We start from the raw sequence: 24,053 nt of genomic DNA on the forward strand, positions 1-24,053 counted from the left end.
ATGTCGTTGTTCTCTGGGCTCTTCAGCCCTGTCTTCAGCAAGTGTCTAGCACTGTTCAGCACTCCTTTATGAACTTGACAAAAGGATGTATGTTTTGATGGAATTTTTCAGAATTGAAATGAGTTCTAAGGAAGTATTCTAAACTTTGCTGTTCAAAAATGTGGTCCATGGGCCAGCAGCACTGGCATCACCTGGAAGTCTGTTTAGAAATGCAGAGACTCGGGCCCCACCTTAGATCTGCTGAAGTAGAATCTGCATTGTAACAAGGTCCCCAAGTGATTCATATATATATACACACACACACATTAAAGTTGGAGAAGCACTGTTCTAAAACAGTTTTGATAAAAATGAAGTTACTTTGTTTTCTCTGTCCCCTTACAGGTCTTTGTTGAGTATGCAAATGCTGGTGATTCCAAAGCTGCTCAGAAATTACTGACTGGAAGGATGTTTGATGGGAAGTTTGTTGTGGCTACATTTTACCCACTGAGTGCCTACAAGAGGGGATATCTGTATCAAACTTTGCTTTAATCAGTAACCTAAGGACTATTTCCTGTTTCTCCTCTTCTATTTCCTGGGTTATTGTATTCTACATCTGAATGCAGAAGCACCCCCTTATCATTTTAAGGGAATACTTTGTATATTTATTCAATCCTACCGATGTGCAGCCCTTGCTCAAGCAGTGACTGCATTGCAAACATTTGGCACTGAGTAGGACAAGACCTCTCAGCTATACATTGAGGGGGTTTAGAGCATCCATGTGGGCAACCTTTTTTTGTGCAGTAGGGCAAGTGCTGCTCTTCAGTATGTAACCTAAAAAGATATTAACTCTTTCATGTGATCATGAAGCGAGGATGAATAATATCATGTTGTAGTGAATATTATTAACAAATTTGTTAGAGTTGGTGACATCACTTACAGATTATTCCTTTATGTTGTCAGAGGGGTCTTCCTTATTGATATCTGTAGTTGGCACTGGATGCTCTCAGTAATGTTAAGTAATTGTTAAGCAGCAGTTCCCTACTGTGTTCTTAACACTGAGTTATGAATTTTTTTAAAGGAGTACTGTAGTACTGAATATTCCTTTAAAGAAACTGCAGTGAGCCTATCTACATTTTTTTTTAATTAAGGCTTTTAAAATAGAAAGCTAATGCTTGATCTTGCACAATTTTTATGTCCAGTATGTATGCTCGAGTGAGTGTGCAGGTGTGAAAGATTAGAGAAAATTTGAGTAGCTTTCTTTATAGTGTGAATCTTGTGAGTTAATACAGTCTATGCCCATCTCTTCCCTACCTGTTTAATATCTGTAAGATTTAGGATACAAGTTTTTTGGGAGTTGGTCTGTCTGATAGAATGAAATGAGAAAATAGTTCATTCCTGAGAGGCCCAGAACACACAAATCTAAACTGGGTTACATCGAAACTCTCTTAAAGTGAGAAAACTCTTGTAAAAGTTTTGATACACATAAATTGCCCCTTCTTTCAGTCTGCTTTAGACCCTGCATTAGCTCATCTGTTTTGAACTGAATCTTCTAGGATCACTGTAAAATTTCTCAAGATAGAGTTCTGTCTACTATGATGGAAAATTGACGTGGGTCAAAGAGAAAGAATTAGTTGTTCAGTGAAGGGAAAAGGAAAAAAAAAATAGGCAAAGGGCGCATAGTCAAGGATTCTTTCTTTCTTTCTTTCTCTCTCTCACCTCCCTCCCACTCCTTCTTTTCCTCTTCCCCCATTCTTTATCTCTATCCTTAGCTGAAGAGACGTTAGAGGAAAGCATCCTAGGTGGTCAGGTGATCTGACTTCTGATTACAAGGAAGTTAAGAAAGGTGTAGCTATAATAAGGTGGAAATAGAAAAGAAGAAAAACTTACGAAGAATTCTTAAAAAGATTCATAGCAATCTAATGTGTCCCCCAATAGAGGAAACTAGTATTCGTGAGTTCACGGGCACAGGTTGACTACATGGTTTTAGGAATTATAATTATGGATTCCTCCCACTTTACAGTAGATTGTCTTCAAAGGTTTAAATCTTAGGAAACCTTTATAAAGCACTGATTATACAAAAAAAGAAAAGTATACAGGTTATGAATTTTTTGTTTTCTTAACTAAATGAAAATTTTATTTATTTATTTATTTTCCTAAGGAAAAAGCTTTTTATACCTTTCCCTACTGGAAGCCTCCTCATATAGTCTTTCCTTGTGTGTGCCATGCAGGTTATTGAGAGCCCAATTAAGAATTTACGTCTTAGAGGATGAATTACTTTACCCTGTTGAGACAATTACCATTTGATATTTTAGTTATTCACAGTTACCTAATTATTCAGGACTCTCCTTAATATTTGTTATGAAGCCAGATTTGGTATAATGAATTGCCAAAAGATCTGTGGTGTGGCACCCAAGGGAGAACTGTAGAGTAAGCTTCTAATACGTGCCCTTAGAAGGAAGAGCTATTATTTTTCATTATGGCCTTTTCAGAGGTTGATTAGCTGGTTTGGTTTCAAATAAAAATTCAAGAGATTATTGTGGAGACCAAAGCTTTCCTAAAACATAAACGTTTGTATGGTAGCAGCTTCCATGGTGATTAAAAACACCAGGTCTTTCCATACATACTGATGAACACAGAATGCAAATGAATTCTTTTTAAGGGCAAGTAGTCTAGGTTAGCACACATACCTTTCTCATTCTCCCTCCCCCAACTATCACCAAAAAGAAAAATCCTTACAAATAAACTGCAGGTAGGCTTCTAAGCTTAATGTTGCAGTATGCTGCTAACATCTTGATGCTGAATTTCACAGCATTCTTTGATCGTCTTCTTATTGCTGATGTATTCATGCGTATATGTAGTGTTTAACACTGTAGAATTTTATTACAGAAGATGCTAACTAGATTTTAAGGGAGCTGAGGGAATAATTGATGAGCCTAAGTAACCATGCATCGAATTAAATATTTTATATTTAAGCCACAAAATTGAATGGAGGTGCCTCCTTTGATTTAAATTATTTTATAGCTCTTAGCCCATTACTACCAAAGATGACATTTGCAGATTCTCCCTCCCTCTTCTGATATTATAAGAAATTTAATCTTGTTATCTTTTTTAAACCTGAACCAAATATTGAATGATGCAATTTTCATGATCCTTTAGGATGAAATATATACACAAAGATTTTGACTCCTTGAAGTTTTAAAGACAGAAGTTTTCTTTTTGAGAGGTAGGGTAAACATGTGAGGGTTCACGTCACTTAACCCCTACCATTTTGGGAAAATTTTATCTCAGGTAGTTTTTCTTTCCCTAAATTAATATCTGTGCTTCCTTCCCTCTTGCCTTCCAGTTTCTTCTTTATTATTCCATGGTATTTTCATGGTACATTTTTGTCCCAAAAAAGGCATGTAAATTGATAATTCTATAGGAAATCTTTGGTTCTTTGGAAACATATTTGGAGGAGGTGGCTACTTGGCTACTTTCAAAGCTTTAATGTCGTATTTAGAGAAGAATAAGTAGAGTTGGACACCTCAGTGAAAGATAGCACTCCTGAAAGAAACTATTTGCTGCATTTTAAAGGAGTAACAAAATGAGCCTCTTGGAATAAGAGATTGCATTTGTTATTACTGAATGTCTTCCTTGTTTTGTGGCCATCAGTATAGAAACTCTTTAGAGAAAAATTCCCTCTCTGCTTTGCCTTGAGCCAATACTAGGCTTCTTTTAGAACAGAACCATAAATATAGTTTTACTCATCCTTCTCCTTGTTTTCATTGAGACAAGTATTGCCTTCTTTTTGGTATTCCAGCTGCTAAATAAAGAGGGCTGAGCTATATTAAATTAACCTTTTTAAAAAATCTCTCAATTCTTATTTAACTTGCCTTCTAGATTCATATTGATTATACTTATATTTTAACCTTTGAGCAAATTTATTATAAGGAATGCTGCCCGAAAGAGTGCTGCCATGTAAAGGAAGTTGAAGAAACTATGAGCATAAGGTTTGTTTCTGTCTTAGTACACTGGGCTTTCACCCTGGTAAGGGAATCAGTTACCTTTATGGAATGAATTACAGTCAGAGTTACAATACTCAGATGCTGTTTTATGGCTCATTTGAGTTATTCCTCAAATGCAGGTAACTGGCATTTTGGCATCATTATCTTTTTAGGCTTGTATTCTGACCTTATAAAATTAGGCCTATCTTATATAATTTCTACTATTAGTTATACTTGGCAGCATGACATTTTATTTTTTATAGTTTAATGAAAATCAGCACCATAGTAACTGATGATAATTATAATAACATAGTTACTGGGTGAGGGAGTGGGGGAGACACTCAGTAACCACGTGTTTTACCTGGACTTTTATGCAAAGGTACGTGCTAGGTGGCTTTATTCAGATAAGTGTACAGATGGAATTGCATCATGACTTTTAGTCTGGTGGATGTGTAGACAGTCAAAGATTTAAGCAAGTGCCTTGTGTTTCCTGGAAAATATTAAAACTCATTTGGGTGAAAGCTTCCCAAATGATGATAATTATTGCTCCTTTGCCTTTTCCTTGGAATAACTTTTGGATTGAGTCACTTAATATAAAACTCCAAAATTGCCTGGGTTTGCCTTTTTATTAATATGTGTAAAACTATTCATATTTGATTTTTTTCCCCCAATATTACATATAATGGAAAGCCAGAGTTATCTGACAGAATCAAATTCTTCCTTGGATCTAGTTCCATTTTTAATATTAGGTTCCTTCTTCAAATCTTATTACTCTAGCTCTGATAAAATTTATTTATTTCTTGTCAAGTGTGGTCACAATACAGACCAGCCTTTGGTCACAATTAGCTCAAAAGAATTTCCATTTCTTCTTAAGGTGCTCAATAAATCACCTTTACTTTGAGATGTTAGCCTTTTCAGGTTAGTATTACTTTCTAGCTTTCTCAATGAATATAAGACTGTTGAATCTCTATGATACGGAATTCATCTGAGCCTCTTATGGTATATTTGGGTAAGTTATATTTTCTTAGTTATAGAGGAACATGGATGTTTTAGTTTTTGAAGTACCCCAAATATTAAAGATTTTGTTTTGTTTTAGGTTAGCTTCTTCTCTACCTGACAAAACAGGGTATATCATGTTTGTTATCTTAGCCACCTCCCCCTCTCCAGTGTCTTTCTCTGCTTTTTAAATTCACACAGTGAATGACCAATAGATTTACACAGTGACATGTGATTGACAAGTACTTATGGATATTTAAGAAGGTAAACAATTTTAACTATTTTTGCTGCAATTTTATAGGAGAAATGGGCTGTAAAAAAAGTATCTATAAACCAGAGAGCATTTAGGAAATTGTTTATTTTATAGGTGGTCATGAAGGTGATCTTCAGGATATAAGATATATAGTTTACACAATCTTTGTTTTCCTGATATGAAGTTTTTATTCATTTTCCTACAAATCAGCACTTTTGTTGTCCCTTATACTGTTTAGAAGGATTAATGTTTTATTTGCTTTATTTGTGCTTTTCAGAGAGTTGTCATAATCATGGCAGTTATGTTTGTGACACCATAAATGCTGGAATTCATGGGAAATTTATCAAATGATTGCCTGAGTGTTATTTCCCACTACGTAGAGTAGCTGTCACAATATCCTAAAGAAAACTGATTTTTTTTTTGAAAGTCATGTATGTTTTATGACCTAGCTTTGTGGTATTTTAATTTAAAAGCAAAGAGAAGCTTTGTGTCTTATTTTGCCTTATATGACCATTGATCCTTGTTGTGTTGTGCAGAAAAGAGCTTCTTTTGTTATACTACTTTGTATAATGAAAATAAGTCACATTCTGAAGAAAAAACCCCCAAAACTGGAATTGTCAAAATTTTTGTTCCTTTTTGGGAAACCCTTATGTAAACATCAGAGCTATTTGTTATCATAAACTCTTGATTGTCAGCAAGAGAATTATTCATAGTCACTTCTATCCCAGGTTGGAATTGCCTTCCCCTTCTAAGCTCTCTCCTTAATAGTATTCATGATGTCAGGACAGTGAGTGTGTAAAAGCAAATGTAGTGAGGTGTTCTAAATCACACATCCAAAATCATGCATTTATGGACTCAAAAATCTTTTCAGTTATTTGAATTATCTATATCTGTATTATTTTATTAGCATGAGTAGTCAGAAATCTGCCAAATTTAAGAGTAAAGAAGTGAAAGATAAGTAATAAAAATAGAGAGATGAGGGGAAGAAAATAGCTTCCTTATTGGTGTTATTAATTGTTCATATAGTTTATGACCTAAAAATGATATTTATTTTAAAAAATCCAGGTTTGGTACCTGTAACATAGAAACGTTGCCATTTCTACACATTCCTCATCATTGTTTCCCCAGAAAATTATTTTAAGAGTGTAAGAGATCAGACTAAATATCCATATTCAGTTTGGTCTAATTTTTAAAAATAAATATTTAAGTTAAACTCCATCTTTTGTGTATTTGGTATACATCAACACTTATGCAAATCAAGGATCAGAAAGAAACGGGATTAGCCATCTCCTTATTTCCCTTTGCACAGTGGGTACAGTGGGTGGCATTAGTATGCACTAGCTGCAGTGTTATAGCACCTTATGAAGTAAGTAGTGTTTATTATAATAAAAAAAAAAAGTTAAGCTGCATCTCTGTAGAATATTTACTTTGCAGAGTGTAAAGCTGTCATATCTTTTTCCAGCAGGATTTAACTCCTTCATTCTTAATTTTTTTGAAAAAAAAATCTTCAGTAATTTAACATTCCTTTATATCCTCTTAACAGTGGCAAATCTGGGGTAGAAGGGATTATTTTTCCCCCAAAGGGCTCCATCTTTGTTATCTTTTGGTCACTCTTTGAAATCCAGTTATGATTAATAGATTTTTAACAGTTTATGGCTTCCCATATCAGCACTGGAGTGGCTGGTTGTGAATATTAAAACCTACTACTATTTTCCCTCAATAACATGTAATTGCTATGTTTTTGATTAGAAGGTATGGTTAGAAAAAATGTGAACGATCACTTAAACCAAAGCCAGTTATAAGGAGTATTCTCTCCTGTTGGTTTACCTTCACCTCAGAACTACAAGAATATTACAGTACATAGTGAATAGTTGTCTGTAACATTTCTACCAGTTGTTTCAGTAGCGTATTTGTCTTGGCATTTCTTGGCACTATGGTTCTCTGTTCTTGGTGATGTCTTATTATTTTGTGATTTTTTTTTTAATAACTAAGTGGGACTATAAATGTAGATGTGTATCAGTACCAAGAAGTTCTTTTCTCAAATCCCTATATTTCTGATTTCAAGTCTTTTAAACCTGTTTTTTCTTGCTGAGTAGTAAAGAACTTTTATTTTCCACTTTCCTATATACCTAAAAAGTATGGACACTGCGTTTCAATTAATTGTACTGCATATAGTTTTTTGCTGAAAACTTTATCTGTAAACACAATTGCCTTGTTCAGTTTTGTTGTAAACTGACTTACCATAAGATGCACTGTTGATATGCTTTCTGATGTGTGTTTGTTTGATAAGGGTGATAAAATAAAGCTTAAAAATAAAGGAATTGCTTTTTTATTTCAAATATTTCTGTATTTTCTGTATAAATATTCAAGTTTAGATAACAGGTAAGTATACTTATTTTATGATTTAATTTTTACTGAGAGCTACCATTGAAAAATTTCCATGTAGCTTCATTCATTCATTTCTAAAGAACGTGATTTTTCATCTTTGAAAATAGTACATCAAACTGACAATACTGAAACAGAATTTTTTATTTTGGAATAAATGTTCTTGATAATGTAGAAACAGCCTTATCTCAGGAAAAGAACCAGAATTCATAGTTGGGAGACTTTGTGTTCTAATCGTGGTTCTTTTATCAAGTTGGATGACTTTAATCAAGTGACTTAATTTCTGACAACAGTGTGAGATAGTAGGTTCAGCCATCAGTTGTGGAGCACCTCCTAGGTGATGGTACTATTTTAGATAGTTTATGTCATGTTTAATGTTCCCTTTTACATATGATAACTGAGGCCCAAATAGGTTAAATAAACTTGCCCAACATTTCCTGTGACTTAGAGGTGGTAATCATATACTGGTCTCTCTAGGAGTGGCATGTTTTTCAGGAAGTCTATGGCTGTTCTGTATGATGAATTCAAGGGAAAGAGACTGCCGAGAGGGATACCCTAAGAGACTGTTTTAAGAGCTCAGAGTTGAGAAAATGAATGTTTAAATCAGTAATTCTCACAGTCAGCATATAACAGTATCACCTGGAAGGGCTTGTCAAAATACAGATTGCGGGACCCCCACCTCTAAAGTTTATAACTGTAGTTCTTGCTGGGTCTGAGAATTTGCACTTCTACCAAGTTCTCAGATTATGCTGTTGCTGCTGGTCTGGAGACCGTACTTTGAGAAGCACTGGTCTAAACAAAGGACTTGGGCTGTAGGATTGAAAAGCTAGACCAGATTTGAGTTACTTGGGAATCATTCTCAATCCCTCCTTCTCCCTGATAGTTGCAGTAAAACTAGTAACTAATTGAGCACTTACTTTGTGCCAGGCACTGTGCTAAATGCTTTATGTGCATTATCATTTTTTCCCCCACACTAAATCCTTAATCACAAGCCTATGAGGAAGGTACTGGTATTCACTTCATTTTATGGTTGGGAAAATGAACATTTAGATGATCTTACTTCCTATGGTTACATAGTGGGTAAATGAATGTCTGGCTCTAAAATTATGTTCTTAACACCACTATGCTGGGTTGCCTTCTAGTCAACCCAGTAATTCCTCTCTGATCCATCTTCCCTTTTCCATTTCCTCTGATACTACTTAGTTTAGTCCTTGATCTCTCCTCCTTACTCTAGCTTCTCACAAGATCCTCATCTTTAGTCTCATGCCCCCAGCCTCTGCTTCGCAATGCTGACAGTTTTCATTCTTAAAAATAAACCTGATCATGCTACTCCCCGCTTCAAAAATTCTTCACATTATTTCCTATTTCTTTACCTGCCCATTTGCCTTCAAAATAATATCTAATTCCCTCAGATTGGCATATAAGATTTTTCACAATCTGGCTCCTCCTACAAATCTTGCTGCATTTTCTCTTTGTTTATACTTTATGCTTCGTCTGTACTAAACTATCCATCTTTCTACAAATGTCATGCTTTTTCTTGTATCTGAGCTTCTTATCAAAACGTCATTCAATTCTCTGTCCCCCCACCTTACCTGTGTGATGAAATCCTGCTTATCTTTTAAAACAGCTCAGTTGTCACTTTCTCAGGTTATCTTCCCTAAACTCCACCTCCAACTTCCCACCTCCCCCGAAATATCATTAATGCTTCATTAATGTGTACATGTATTTCCAATGTGGTTAGGCTTACCATTTTGTTTTGCCCAAAGTGAACTCCTTGAGGACGTTGGGTCACCATATTCTGATCTGTATCCCTAGCACCTAGCACCATGCTGGACTACAGTAATTGCCCAATAAATGTTTGTTGATTTGAAAAATGAGTTTGTAGAATCTGGCAGCCAGTTGGTTATGGATGACTTCAATATTTCAAAGAATGACAATTTGGTAGTTTCTACTAAAATTACAAAGCAAAAGGGAACAGTTATAAAATGTTAACCTATTGACACGTGAATAATAACTGACAATGAATCACGTAATTGAATTTGGAAGGGTAGACTTTCTTTGGACTTTTTAAAGATACGGCAAATTATTTTTGTGAAAGAGTATGTGGTCTTACAGTTAAGGAATTTGTGTTTTTCATTTCCTTCTACTGCATAAAACTGTATATCTGAAAAACCCAAATCCTTGAGTCTTAGTATGATTATATTAAAAAGCAAAGCAAATTTCCAGTTTAAAAACATGAGGTGTTTCATTGTAATTCGTACTTCTCTCCACCATTCTGCAATTTTTAATAAGAATCCTTGACTTATGAAACAGGATAGAACACAAGAGAGTTTGCAACACATAATTACTAAACCATTTCCAAAAGCCCATTTTCCGTGCCATGTTTTTTGTTTGTTTAAAAAGGCAAACCTGCATTTTAGAGCATGTTTAGACAAACTGTTATAAGAAAGGATCAAACATATAAAGGCTCATCTTTAAGAATGAAAGCCAAAGTTTAGTTAAGCAGGAACCAAACAGTTGAACTTAGAGAAGAGTCTATTAGTATTTAGCTCAGTATTTCTCAGACCATATCCTTGGAACACTAACATGCTGTATGATATTAAGAGAAGCTTTGGGGAGCAGGGTAGGATGAAAATATTCTGTGGTTAAATAAGTTGAATATGCTGCATACATTTCCCCAATTTTTTTAGAGAAGTCTTGAACAGAAGCCTGTTTAAACAAAGAGTTAGAAGGATGGTATAAGTTGATGCCAATATACTTTTCACCTAAATTCACCTATTGTTAACATTTTGCCACATTAAAAAATTTTTTTGTGAAGTATAGTTGATTTACAATGTATTGGTTTCTGGTGTACAGCAAAGTGATTCAGATATATACATATATATATATATATATATATATATATATATATATATATATATATTCTTTTTTTTCATATTCTTTTCCATTATGGTTTATTACAGGATATTGAATATAGTTCCCTGTGCTATACAGTAGGACCTTGTTGTTTACCTATTTTATATATAGTAGTTTGTATCTGCTAATCCCAGTCTCCTAATTTATCCCTCCCCCACCCCTTTTACCCTTTGGTAAACGTGTTTGTTTTCTATATCTGTGAGTCTGTTTCTGTTTCATAACTAAGTTCATTTGTGCCATATTTTAGATTCCACATATAAGTGATATCATATGATATTTGTCTGTCTTTGACTGACTTCACTTAGTGTGATAATCTCTAGGTCCATCCATGTTGCTGCAAATGGCATTATTTCATTCTTTTTATGGATGAGTAATATTCCATTGTGTATACATACCACATCTTCTTTATCCATTCATCTGTTGATGGACATTTAAGTTGCTTCCATGTGTTGGCTATTGTGAATAGTGCTGCTATGAACATTGGAGACCATGTATCTTTCTGAATTATAGTTTTGTCTGGATATATGTCCAGGAGTGGGATTGCTGGATCATATGGCAACTCTATTTTTAGTTTTTTAAGGAACCTACATACTGTTTTCCACAGTGGCTGCACCAATTTACAATCCCACCAGCGCTGTAGGAGAGTTCCCTATTCTCCACACCCTCTCCAGTATTTATTATTTGTAGACTTTTATTTTTTTAATACATCTTCATTGGAGTATAATTGCTTCACAGTACTGTGTTAGTTTCTGTTGCACAACAAAGCGAATCAGCCGTATACATACCCATGTCCCCATATCCCCTCCCTCTTGAGCTTCCCTCCCATCCTCCCTGTCCCACCCCTCTAGGTCATCGCAAAGCACCAAGCTGATCTCCCTGTGCTGTGCTGCTGCTTCCCACCAGCCAACTCTTTTACATTTGGTAATGTATATACGTCGATGCTACTCTCAGTTTGCCCCAGCTTCGCCCTCCCACCCCATGTCATCAAGTCCATTCTCTATGTCTACCTCTTTATCCCTGCCCTGCAACTAGGTGTATCAGTACCATTTTTGTTTTTTTAGATTCCATATATATGCGTTAGCATATGGTATTTGTTTTTCTGTTTCTGACTTACTTCACTCTGTATGACAGACCCTGGGTCCATCCACCTCACTACAGATAGCTCAATTTCATTTCCTTTTATGGCTGAGTAATATTCCATTGTATATATGTGCCACATCTTCTTTATCCATTCATCTGTCGTTGGACATTTAGGTTGCTTCCATGTCCTGGCTATTGTAAATAGTGCTGCAGTGAATATTGTGGCTTTGAATTATGTTTTTCTCAGGATATATGCCCAGTAGTGAGATTGCTGGGTCATATGATAGTTCTATTTTTAGTTTTTTAAGGAACCTCCATACTGTTTTCCATAGTTGTATCAATTTACAGTCCCACCAACACTGCAAGAGGGTTCCCTTTTCTCCACACCCTCTCCAGCATTTATTGTTTGTAGATTTTTTGATGATGGCCATTGTGACCTGTGTGAGGTGATACCTCATTGTAGTTTTGATTTGCATTTCTCTAATAATTAGTGATGTTGAGCATCTTTTCATGTGCCTCTTGGCCATCTGTATGTCTTCCTTGGTGAAATGTCTATTTAGGTCTTCCACCTGCTGTTTAACTGGATTGTTTGTTTTTCTGATATTGAGCTCCATGAGCTGTTTGTATATGTTGGAGATTTATACCCTGTCTGTTGCTTTGTTTGCAGATATTTTCTCTCATTCTGAGGGTTGTCTTTTCGTCTTGTTTATAGTTTCCTTTGCTGTGCAAAAGCTTTGAAGTTTCATTAGGTCCCATTTATTTTTCTTTTTATTTCCATTACTCTAGGAGGTGGGTCAAAAAAGATCTTGCTGTGGTTTATGTCAAAGAGTGTTTTTCCTATGTTTTCCTCTAAAAGTTTTATAGTGTCTGGTCTTACATTTAAGTCTTTAATCCATTTTGAGTTTACTTTTGTGTATGGTGTTAGGGAGTGTTCTGATTTCATTCTTTTAGATGTAGCAGTCCAGTTTTCCCAGCACCACTTACTGAAGAGGCTGTCTTTTCTCCATTGTATGTTCTTGCCTCCTTTGTCATAAATTAGGTGCCCATATGTGCATGGGTTTATCTCTGGGCATTCTATCCTGTACCATTGATTTATATTTCTGTTTTTGTGCCAGTACGATACTGTCTCGATCACTGTAGCTTTGTGGTATAGTTTGAAGTTGGGGAGCCTGATTCCTCCAACTCCGTTTTTCCTTCTCAAGATTGCTTTGGCTATTTGGGGTCTTTTGTGTTTCCATACGAATTGTAAGATTTTTTTGTTCTAATTCTGTGAAGAATACCATTGGTAGTTTGATAGGGATTGCATTGAATCTGTAGATTGCTTTGGGCAGTATAGTCATTTTCACAATATTGATTCTTCCAATCCAAGAACATGGTATATTTCTCCATCTGTTGTCATCATGTCATCTTTGATTTCTTTCATCAGTGTTTTATAGTTTTCTGAGTACAAGTCTTTTGCCTTCTTAGGCAGGTTTATTCCTAGGTATTTTATTCTTTTTGTTGAAATGATAAATGGGAGTGTTTCCTTAATTTCTCTTTCTGACTTTTCGTTGTTGGTGTATAGGAATGCCAGAGATTTCTGTGCATTAATTTTGTATCCTGCAACCTTACCAAATTCATTGATTAGTTGTAGTAGTTTTCTAGTGGCATCTTTAGGATTTTCTATGTATAATATCATGTCATCAGCAAATAGTGACAGTTTTACTTCTTCGTTTCCAATTTGTATTCCTCTTATTTCTTTTTCTTCTCTGATTGCCGTGGCTAGGACTTCCAAAACTGTGTTGAATAAGAGTGGCGAGAGTGGACATCCTTGTCTTCTTCCTGATCCTAGTGGAAAGGCTTTCAGTTTTTCACCATTGAGTTTGATGTTTGCTGTGGGTTCGTCATATATGGCCTTTATTATGTTGAGATAGGTTCCCTTTATGACCATTTTCTGGAGAGTTTTTATCATAAATGGGTGTTGAATTTTGTCAAAAGCTTTTTCTGCATCTATTGAGATGATCATATGGTTTTTATTCCTTAATTTGTTAATGTGGTGTATCACACTGATTGATTTGCATGTATTGAAGAATTCTTGCATCCCTGGGATAAATCCCACTTGATCATGGTGTATGATCCTTTTAATGTGCTGTTGGATTCTGTTTGCTAGTATTTTGTTCAGGATTTTTCCATCTGTGTTCACCAGTGATATTGGTCTATAATTTTCTATTTCGTCATATCTGTTTCTGGTTTTGGTATCAGGGTGATGGTGGCTTCGTAGAATGAGTTTGAGAGTGTTTCTCCCTCTGCAGTTTTTTGGAAGAGTTTGAGAAGGATCGGTGTTAACTCTTCTCTAAATGTTTGATAGAATTTGCCTGTGAAGCCATCTGGTCCTGGACTTTTGTTTGTTGGAAGATTTTAAATTATGGCTTCAATTTCATTACTTGTGATAGGTCTGTTTATATTTTCTGATTCTTCCTGGTTCAGTCTTGGAAAATTGTACCTTTCCAAGAATTTGTCCATTTCTTCGTGGTTGTCCATTTTATTGGCCTATAGTTGTTTGTAGTAGTCTCTTATAATCCTTTGTATTTCTGCAGTGTCAGTTGTGATTTCTCCTTTTTCATTTCTGATTATATTGATTTGAGTCTTCTCCCTTTTTTTCTTGATTAGTCTGGCTAAGGGTTTATGAATTTTGTTTATCTTCTCAAAGAACCAGCTTTTAGTTTTATTGATCTTTGGTATTGTTTTCTTCATTTCTATTTCATTTATTTCTGCTCTGATATTTATGATTTCTTTCCTTCTACTGAAGGGTTTTGGGTTTTCTTTGCTCTTCTTTAGTTGTTTTAAGTGTAGGGTTAGATTGTTTATTTGAGATTTTTCTTGTTTCTTGAAGTGAGATCGAATTGCTATAGAATTCCCTCTTAGAACTGCTTTTGCTGCATCCCATAGGTTTTGGGTCGTCGTGTTTTCATTGTCATTTGTTTCTACGTATTTCTTTATTCTTTGATTTCTTCAGTGATCTCTTGGTTATTTAGTAGCGCACTGTTTCGCCTCCATGTATTTGTGTGTTTTATAGTTTTTTTCCTTTAATTGATTTCTGATCTCATAACGTTGTGGTCAGAAAAGATGCTTGATATGATTTCAGTTTTCTTAAATTTTCCAGGGCTTGATTTGTGACCCAAGATATGATCTATCCTGGAAAATGTTCCCTGTGCACTTGAAAAGAAAGTGTATTCTGCCACTTTTGGGTGGAAAGTTCTGTAAATATCAGTTAGATCTATCTGGTCTATTGTGTCATTTAAAGCTTGTGTTTCCTTATTTATTTTCTTTTTGGATGATCTTTCCATTGGTGTGAGTGGGGTGTTAAAGTCCCCTACTATTATTGTGTTACTGTCGATTTCTCCATTCATGGTTGTTAGCATTTGCCTTATGTATTGAGGTGCTCCTATGTTGGGTGCATATATATTTATACTTGTTATATCTTCTTCTTGGATTGATCCTTTGATCATTATGTAGTGTCCCTCCTCATCTCTTGTAACAGTCTTTATTTTAAAGTCTATTTTATCTAATATATGTATTGCTACTCCAGCTTTCTTTTGATTTCCATTTGCATGGAATATCTTTTTCCATCCCTTCACTTTCAGTCTGTATGTGTCCCTAGGTCTGAAGTGGGTCTCTTTTAGACAGCATATATATGGGTCTTGTTTTTGTATCCATTCAGCCAGTCTTTGTCTTTTGGTTGGGGCATTTAATCCATTTACATTCAAGGTTATTATCGATATGTGTATTCCTATTACCATTTTCTTAATTGTTTTGGGTTTGTTTTTGTGGGTCTTTTTCTTCTCTTGTGTTTCCTGCTTAGAGAAGTTTCTTTAGCATTTCTGGTAAAGCTGGTTTGGTAATGCTGAATTCTTTTAGCTTTTGTTTGTCTGAAAAGCTTTTGGCTTCTCCATTGAATCTGAATGAGATCCTTGCCGGGTAGAGTAATCTTGGTTGTAGGTTTTTCTCTTTCATCACTTTAAGCATATCCTGCCACTCCTTTCTGGCCTGCACAGATTCCGCTGAAAAATCAGCTGATAACCCTATGGGGATTCCTTTGTATTTTTTTTTTTCCCCCTTGCTGCTTTTAATATGTTTTTCTTTGAATTTAATTTCTGTTAGTTTGATTAATACATGTCTTGGTGTGTTTTTCCTAGGGTTTATCCTGTATGGGACTCTCTGTGCTTCCTGGACTTGGGTGACTCTTTCCTTTCCCATGTTAGGGAAATTTTCCACTATAATATCTTCAAATATTTTCTCAGAACCTTTATTTTTCTCTTCTTCTTCTGGGATCCCTATAATTCAACTGTTGGTGCATTTAGTGTCATCCCAGAAGTCTCTGAGATTGTCTTCAATTCTTTTCATTCTTTTTTCTTTTTTCTGCTCCTCAGCAGTTATTTCCACCATTTTGTCTTCCAGCACACTTATTCATTCTTCTGCCTCCGTTATTCTGTTATTGATTCCTTCTAGTGTATTTTTCATTTCAGTTATTGTGTTGTTCATCTCTGTTTGTTTGTTCTTTAGTTCTTCTAGATCTTTGTTAAACATTTCTTGTATTTTCTCAATCCGTGCCTCCATTCTATTTCCGATATTCTGGATCATCTTTACTATCATTAGTCTGAATTCTTTTTCTGGTAGATTGCTATTTCCTCTTCATTTATTTGGTCTTGTAGATTTTTACCTTGCTCCTTCATCTGTGACATATTTTTTTGCCATCTCATTTTTTTTCTTTTTATGAGTGGGATTGTGTTCCTGTTTTACTGGTTTTTTGGCCTGAGGCTTCCAACACTGGAGTTTGTAGGCTATTGGGTAGAGCTGGTTCTTGGTGCTGAGATGAGGAACTCTGTGAGACCTCACTCCGATGAATATTCCCTGGGGTCTGAGGTTCTCTGCTAGTCCAGTGGTTCGGACTCAGAGCTCCCATTGCAGGAACTTCCGCCCGACCCCAGGCTCGTGAATCAAGATCCTGCAAGCTGCGTGGGGCAGCCAAAAAGAAAAAAAAGAGAACAATAACGAAGTAAAAAATAAAATTAGACTAGGAAACTAACAGATATGTTAGAAAGAATGTAAAAATAAAAATATAGATGAATCAACAACCAGAAGGTACATCAGTAACACAATTATAAAAAGGAGCAGGAGGGAAAATGAAAAAAAAAAGGGTGGTGGAGGAGGCCTTGGCTGTGGAGTGTGGGACCTAAGCAAGGGCAAGGTTTGGATGGTGGGTGGGGCCAATGGTCAGGACCCACAGGTCTGGAAAAGGCCCTGGGGGCTGTGGGGGGTGGGGCTTAGGCTCAAGGAACATAAGGGGCCCAGGTGTGCCCCCCACCCCTGGTTTAAGAGAGCAGGGTACCTCACCAGGGAGCCCAGCAGGCTTCCTGGGCTTAAGTGGGTGGGGCAAATGCCCTCCTCTCCTGCTCCTCTGGTCTGGGATCGATCTGGGAGGGCCCCTCCTGCCTGCCTCTCCTGATCTCCCTGGCCTCCCTCCTATGCCCCCAAGGACCCACATGGCCTAGAGGGGGCTTTGGAGGGCAGGGCATCCGCCTGGGAGCTCAGCAGGCTCGCTGGGCCCCAGTGGGTGGGGCAATCGCCCTCCGCTCATCTCCTGCTCCTTCCTGAGGGCCCCTTCCGCCTGCCTCTCCTGATCTGCCACCCGCCCCCCCGGCCTCCCTACTGTGCCCCCAAGGACCCATGCAGCCTGAAGGGGGCTTTGGAGGGGGGGGATCAGCCTGGGACCTCAGTAGGCTCCCCAGGCCTGAATGGGCGGGGCAGTCACCCTCCACTCTTCTCCCGCTCCTCCTGGGTGTCCCCTCCTGCCTACCACTCCTGATCTCCCCTGGCCTCCCTCCTATGCCCCCAGGACCCACGTGGCCTTGATGGGGCTTTGGAGGCAGGGCAACCGGCTTGGGAGCTCAGCAAGTTCCCTGGCCCGAGTGGGCCAGGAGATCGCCCTCCACTCCTCTCCTGCTCTTCCCAGAGAGTCCCTCCCACCTGCCTCTCTTGATCTCCCTGGCCTCAGGGGTGCTATCTTGTCTGGCCTCCACTTCTCCTCCCCTCTCGGTCCTACATCCTACCAGTTCACTCTGGGGTTCCTCCTGTCTCCTTGGGGGTCAGAGTCTCCCACCAGTGGCAGGCAGGCACCCTAGTTGTGGGGAGATGCTAACTCTTATCTTCCCACACCGCCATCTTCTATTTGTAGACTTTTTAATGATGACCATTCTGACTGGTGTGAGGTGGTACCTCATTGTATTTTTGATTTGTATTTCTCTAGTAATTAGTGATGTTGAACATCTTTTCATGTGCCTATTGGCTATCTGTATGTCTTCTTTGGAGAAATGTCTGTTTAGGTCTTCTGCCCATTTTTTGATTGGATTGTTTTTTTTTTTTTGTTATTGAGTCGTATGAGCTGTTTGTATATTTTGGAAATTAAGCCCTTGTCAGTTGCGTTTGTAAATATCTTCTCCCAGTCAGTAGGTTGTCTTTTCATTTTGCATATGGTTTCCTTTGCTGTGCAAAAGCTCATTAGTTTGATTAGGTCCCATTTGTTTGTTTTTGCTTTTATTTCTATTGCCTTGGGAGACTGACCTAAGAAATCATTGATATGATTTATGTCAGAGAATGTTTTGCCTATGTCCACTTCTAGGAGTTTTGTGGTGTCATGTCTTATATTTAAGTCAAGCCATTTTGAGTTTATTTCATGTATGGTATGAGGGTGTGTTCTAACTTCATTGATTTATGTGTGGCTGTTCAGCTTTCCCAACACCACTTGCTGAAGAGACTGTCTTTTCTCCATTGTATATTCTTACCTCCTTTGTTGAAGATTAATTGACTGTAGGCGTGTGGGTTTATTTATGGGCTCTCTATTCTGTTCCATTGATCCATGTGTCTGTTTTTATGCCAGTACCGCACTGTTTTGATTACTGTGGCTTTGTGGTATTGTCTGAAGTCTGGGAGGGTTATGCCTCCAGCTTTGTTCTTTATCCTCAGGACTGCTCTGGCAATTCTGGGTCTTTTATGGTTCCATCTAAATTTAGGATTATTTGTTCTAGTTAATTAACCAGAAAATGTCTGGTTAATTTGATAGGGATTGCATTAAATCTGTAGATTGCTTTGGGTAGTATGGCCATTTTAACAATATTAATTCTTCCTATCCAAGAGAGTGGGATATCTTTCCATTTCTTTGAATCATCTTCAGTTTCCTTTATTAATATTTTATAGTTCTCAGCATATAGGGCTTTCACCTCCTTGGTCAGGTTTATTCCTAACTAGTTTTTTGGATGCAATTTTAAAAGGGATTTTTGTTTTTGTTTTTACTTTCTCTTTCTGATATTGTTATTGTAAAGAAATGCAACAGATGTCTGTATGTTAATCTTGTATCCTGCTACCTTGTTGAATATATTTATCAGTTCAAGTAGTTTTTGTGTGCAGTCTTCAGGGTTTTCTCTATATAGTATCATGTCATCTGCATATAATGGCAGTTTTACCTCTTCTCTTCCAATTTGGATACCTTTTATTTCTTTTTCTTGTCTGATTGCTGTGGCTAGGACCAATACTGTGTTAAATAGAGAGTGGGCATCCTTATTTTGTTCCAGATTTTAGCGGGAAGGCTTTCAACTTTTCACCTCTTAGTATTATGTTGACAGTGGGTTTGTCATAAATAGCTTTTATTATGTTGAGGTACGTTCCCTCTATACCCACTTTGGTAAGAGTTTTTATCATGAATGGATGCTGAATTTTTATCAAATGCCTTTCTGCATCTATTGCAATGATCATGTGGTGTGTCTTTTCTTTTGTTGATGTGGTGTATCACATTGATTGATTTGCGTATTTTGAACCATACTTGGGACCCTGGGATGAAGCCAGCTTGATCGTGGTGTATGATCTTTTTTATGTTGTTGGATTCAGTTTGCTAATTTTGTGTTGAGGATTTTTCAATCTATATTCATCAAAGATATTGGTCTGTAATTTTCTTTTTTGGTAGTGTCTTTGTCTGATTTTGATATCTGGATGATGGTGGCTTCATAGAATGACGTTGGGAGTGTTTCTTCCTCTTCAGTTTTTTGGAAGAGTTTGAGAAGGATCAGTATATTTTTGTATTTCTTCTTTGTATTTTTGGTAGAATTCCCCAATGAATCCATCTGGACCTGGACTTTTGTTTGCAGGGAGTTTTTTTTTTTATTATTATTATTACAGATTCTATTTCACCTCTATTGATATGTCTGTTCAAATTATCTATTTCTTCTTGATTCACTTTTGGTGGGCTGTATATTTCTAGAAACTTGTCCATTTCTTCTAGGTCTTCCAGTTTGTTGGCATATAACCGTTCATAGTATTCTCTTATGATTTTTTTGTATTTCTGCATTGTTGGTTGTTATTTCTTCTCTTTCATTTCTTATTTGTTTATTTGAGTCCACTCTCTTCTTCTTGGTAAACCTGGCCAGAGGTTTGTCGATTTTGTTTACCTTTTCACAAAACCAGCTCTTGGGTTTTTTTGTTGTTGTTGTTTGTTTTTTAATCTCTACTTTATCAATATTTAATTCCCTCTGATGTTTATTTCCTTCCTTCTGCTGACTTTAGGTTTTGTTTGTTCTTGTTTTTGTAATGCTTTTAGATGGTAGGTTAGGTTGTTTATTTGAGATTTTTCATGTTTTTTGAGGAAGGCCTGTATTGCTATGAACTTCCCTCTTAGGACTGCTTTTGCTACATCTCATAGATTTTGTATGGTTGTATTTTCATTGCCATTTGTCTCAAGGTATTTTTAAATGTCCTCTTTGATTTCATTGTTGACCCATTGGTTTTTTAGTAGCATGTTGTTTAGTCTTCATATAATTGGTTTTTTCTCGTTTCTCTTTCTGTGGTTGATTTCTAATTTCATGCTGTTGTGGTCAGAAAAGATGCTTGAAATAATTTCTATTCTCTTAAATTTGTTGAGGCTTGTTTTGTGTCATAGTATGTGATCAATCCTAGAGAATGTTCCATGTGCACTTGGAAAGAATGTGTATTGGTTCTTTTTGTTTTTTGGATGTAATGTCCTGAAAATATCAATTAAGCCTAAGTGTTCTATTGTATGATTTAGTATCTCTGTTGCCTTATTTTCTGTTTGGAAGATCTGTCCATTGATGTGAGTGCGGTGTTAAATTCTCCTTCTATTATTGTATTCCCATCAGTTTTTCCCTTTATGTCTGCTAGTATTTGCTTTATGTATTTTGGTGCTGCTATATTGGGTGCATATATGTTAATGAGTGTTAATATCCTCTTGTATTGATCCTTTTATCATTATATAGTGTCCTTCTTTATCTTTCTTTATGGCCTTTGCTTTAAAGTCTGTTTTGTCTAATATGAATATTGCTACCCTCACTTTGTTATTTCCATTTGAGTGAAATATCTTTTTCCATCCTCTTACTTTTAATCTATGTGTGTTTTTTACCCTAAAGTGTGTCTCTTGTAGGCAGCATGTTGTAGGCTCTTGTTTTTTAATCCAATGTACCACTCTATGTGTTTTTATTGGAGCATTTAGTCCATTGACATTTAAGGTCAATATTGATAGATATGTATTTATTGCCATTTTATACCTTGTTTTCCAGTTGATTTTGTATTTCTTCTTTGTTCCTTTTTCTTTTTGTTTTTCCTTTTGTGGTTTGATGGTTTTCTTTTGTATTATGCTTGTGTTCTTTGCTTTTCAGTTTTTGTGAATCTATTGTATATTTTTGATTCCTGGTTACCCTGTTTTTTAAGTATGTTAACCCATTACTGTATCTACTTGCTTTAGACTGGTAGTCATATAGGCTCAAACGCATTCTAAAAAAAGAAAAGAAAGTCTACATTTTCTTACTGTCCTCCCTGCCATTTTATGATTTTGATGCCCTCCTTTACATCTTCATTTTTATCCTTTTGCTGTTCATTGTAGTTTTCATCACTTTCACAAAAATTTGAAAAAAAAATTTTTTTTGATAATCTAGGTACAGGCTTATTTAAGTGATTTACTTTATAGTTGTTATTTTCTTTTTCTTATAGATTCTTGCTTCTTTTCTATTTCAAAAAGACCTTTTAATATTTCTTTTAGGATAGGTTTAGTATTGCTGTATTCTTTCAGTTTTTGCTTGTCTGGGAAATTCTTCCTCTCTCCTATTCTAAATGATAATATTGCTGGGTAGAGGATCCTAGGTTGCAGGTTTTTCCCTTCCAGGACTTTGAATATATCTTGCCACTCCCTTCTGGCCTGCAACGTTTCTGTAGAGAAATCAGCTGATAGCCTTATGGCAGGGGGTCCCTTGTAATTAACTCTTTGTTTTTCTTTTGCTGACTTTTGAATCCTGCCTTTAACTTTTGCCATTTTAATTATAATGTCTTGGTGTAGGTCTGTTTGGGTTCATCTTGTTCGGTATCCTCTGTGCTTCCTGTCGCTGGATATCTGTTTCCTTCTTTGGGTTTGGGAAGTTTTCAGCCATAATTTCTTCGAATACATTTTCAGTCCCATTTTCTCTTTCTTTGCCTTCTGGAACTCCTATTATGCACAGATTGGCACAATTTGTATTATCCCATAGGTCTCTTATGCTGCTTTTATTTGTTTTTTTTTTTTCATTTGGCTTTCTGTCTGCTGTTCTGTTGGGTGATTTACATTATTCTATATTTCAGATCACTTATTCATTTTTCTGCATTATTCATTCTGCTGTTCATTGCCTTTAGCTCAGCTTTCATCTTGGCAAAAGAATTTTCTAATTTTTCTTGGCTCCTCTTTATAGTTTCTAGTTCCTTTTTACAGTAATCCATATTTCTATGAATAGCCTTTCTTTTTTAAAATAATTAATTAATTAATCAATTAATTAATTATATTTTTGGCTGCCTTGGGTCTTCATTGCTGCATGCAGGCTTTCTCTAGTTGCAGTGAGCGGGGGCTACTCTTCATTGCGGTATGTGGGCTTCTTATTGCGGTGGCTTCTCTTGTTGCAGAGCATGGGCTCTAGGCGCACGGGCTTCAGTAGTTGTGGCACGCAGGCTCAGTAGTTGTGGCTCACAGGCTCTAGAACGCAGGCTCAGTAGTTGTGGCGCACGGGCTTATGTGCTCCGCAGCATGTGGGATCTTCCTGGGCCAGGGCTCGAACCCATGTCCCCTGCATTGGCAGGTGGATTCTTAACCACTGAGCCACCAGGGAAGTCCTCAATAGTCTTTCTTAATTCCTTCAGTATTTTAATTATCTCTTTTTTGAACTTGGTGTCTACCAGACTGAAGAGGTCTGCTTCATTGTTTTTTTCAGGGGAGTTCTCTTGACCATTTAACTCGGGGTGGTTCCTCTGCTTCTTCATTTTACTTATATTTCTCTGACTCTATGAGTTGAGGAGAAACTGTTATCTACTGTGGTCTTGAAGGGCTGTTTTTATATAAGAGTGTACCTGTGTAGCCTCCATGAGTCTAATACTTTTGGTGCAAGGGCTGTTTTTAGTATGGATGCCTGCCTCGTTTTTCCTCAGCGTGTGCTGGCCATTATCCCCTTGTTAGGGGATGTGATTGTTGTTGTGATGACCAGAGCCTGCACTGGATGTTGAATGGAGCCTCCTCTTTGCTCTGTGGTTGTCACAGCCCTGTGGGGACAGGTCTGCTCTCCTGTTGTTGGAGTAGACTCCCCCACATCTGTTTCTGAGTTGCGGTGTGAGGTAGGTGGGGCTGGAGTGTTCCTGCTGGGAGAGAAGCCACTGAGTATTCCTTCACAGGAGTTGTCCACCGGGAAGTGTGCTCTGTGGTGTCACCTGTCACCTGTTGTGTGGGCTCACAAAGTACACTGTTTCTGGCACTGCCATCGGCCCTGCCTCAACTGTGGGAATTCAGCTAATCGGACCAGTTTTCCCTCAGGCACTGTACACAAAGCCACAAATGCAGATCTGTTGGCACAGAACTGCTGAGGTCAGGCACAGGGACCACTGTAGTCACGCATCTGGACCTGCAGTGGGAGCTACTGAGTCTGCCCAGATCCCAGCCCTGCCTCTGCATGTGCGCACCCACAGAGCCCACAGCCACCACTGTTGGACCCGTGCAGCCACGGGAGCACCAGTAATCCACTTGGATGTCCCGCAGGCACTGAGTTTGCAAAACCACTGCCAGCACATAAATCTACGGATTGCACAGCTGCTGAGACAGGGCTAGGATTTCAGCTCCGCTTCTGCATGGGGGCAGCCGCCAGTGCTTGCATGGTCCCAGAACTCTTAGAGGTGGAACTGCACCAGCTGTGAGCAGGCCGAGAATGAGGCTGCTATGGTGGGCCCAGCCCCTCCCTTTGAGCGCTCCAGTTAACAATGGGGCTTCAGTGGTGGACCCGGGCTCCTTCCTGCGCACACCCTGGGTGTGGCCCAGACCACACTCCAGCTCCTTCAGACTGTCTCCACGCAGCCTACCCCAGCCCTCTCCCTGGGTCTGCCTGCTGAAGCCAGAGTTTCAGCATCCAGCCCCCATG

The 24,053-nt window shown here is 37.5% G+C and overlaps 1 protein-coding gene across 4 annotated transcripts in view; it reads left to right on the forward strand.

The window, feature by feature from the left end:
- Positions 1-24,053, forward strand: part of UHMK1 (U2AF homology motif kinase 1) — a 105,207-nt gene that overhangs the window by 17,085 nt on the left and 64,069 nt on the right. The window contains exon 8 of one of the 4 annotated variants that reach the window (XM_059935197.1): positions 382-7,528. The exons of the other annotated variants lie outside the window; for them this stretch is intronic. Coding sequence (XP_059791180.1) covers positions 382-528 — 147 coding nt within the window. The 3' untranslated portion in view covers positions 529-7,528. Of the gene's footprint in view, positions 1-381; positions 7,529-24,053 lie in introns of those variants that run through there. 4 annotated transcript variants of the gene reach the window in all.

The sequence above is a fragment of the Balaenoptera ricei genome, chromosome 1 (genome assembly GCF_028023285.1).
Source record: "Balaenoptera ricei isolate mBalRic1 chromosome 1, mBalRic1.hap2, whole genome shotgun sequence".
Classification (NCBI taxonomy): Eukaryota; Metazoa; Chordata; class Mammalia; order Artiodactyla; family Balaenopteridae; genus Balaenoptera; species Balaenoptera ricei.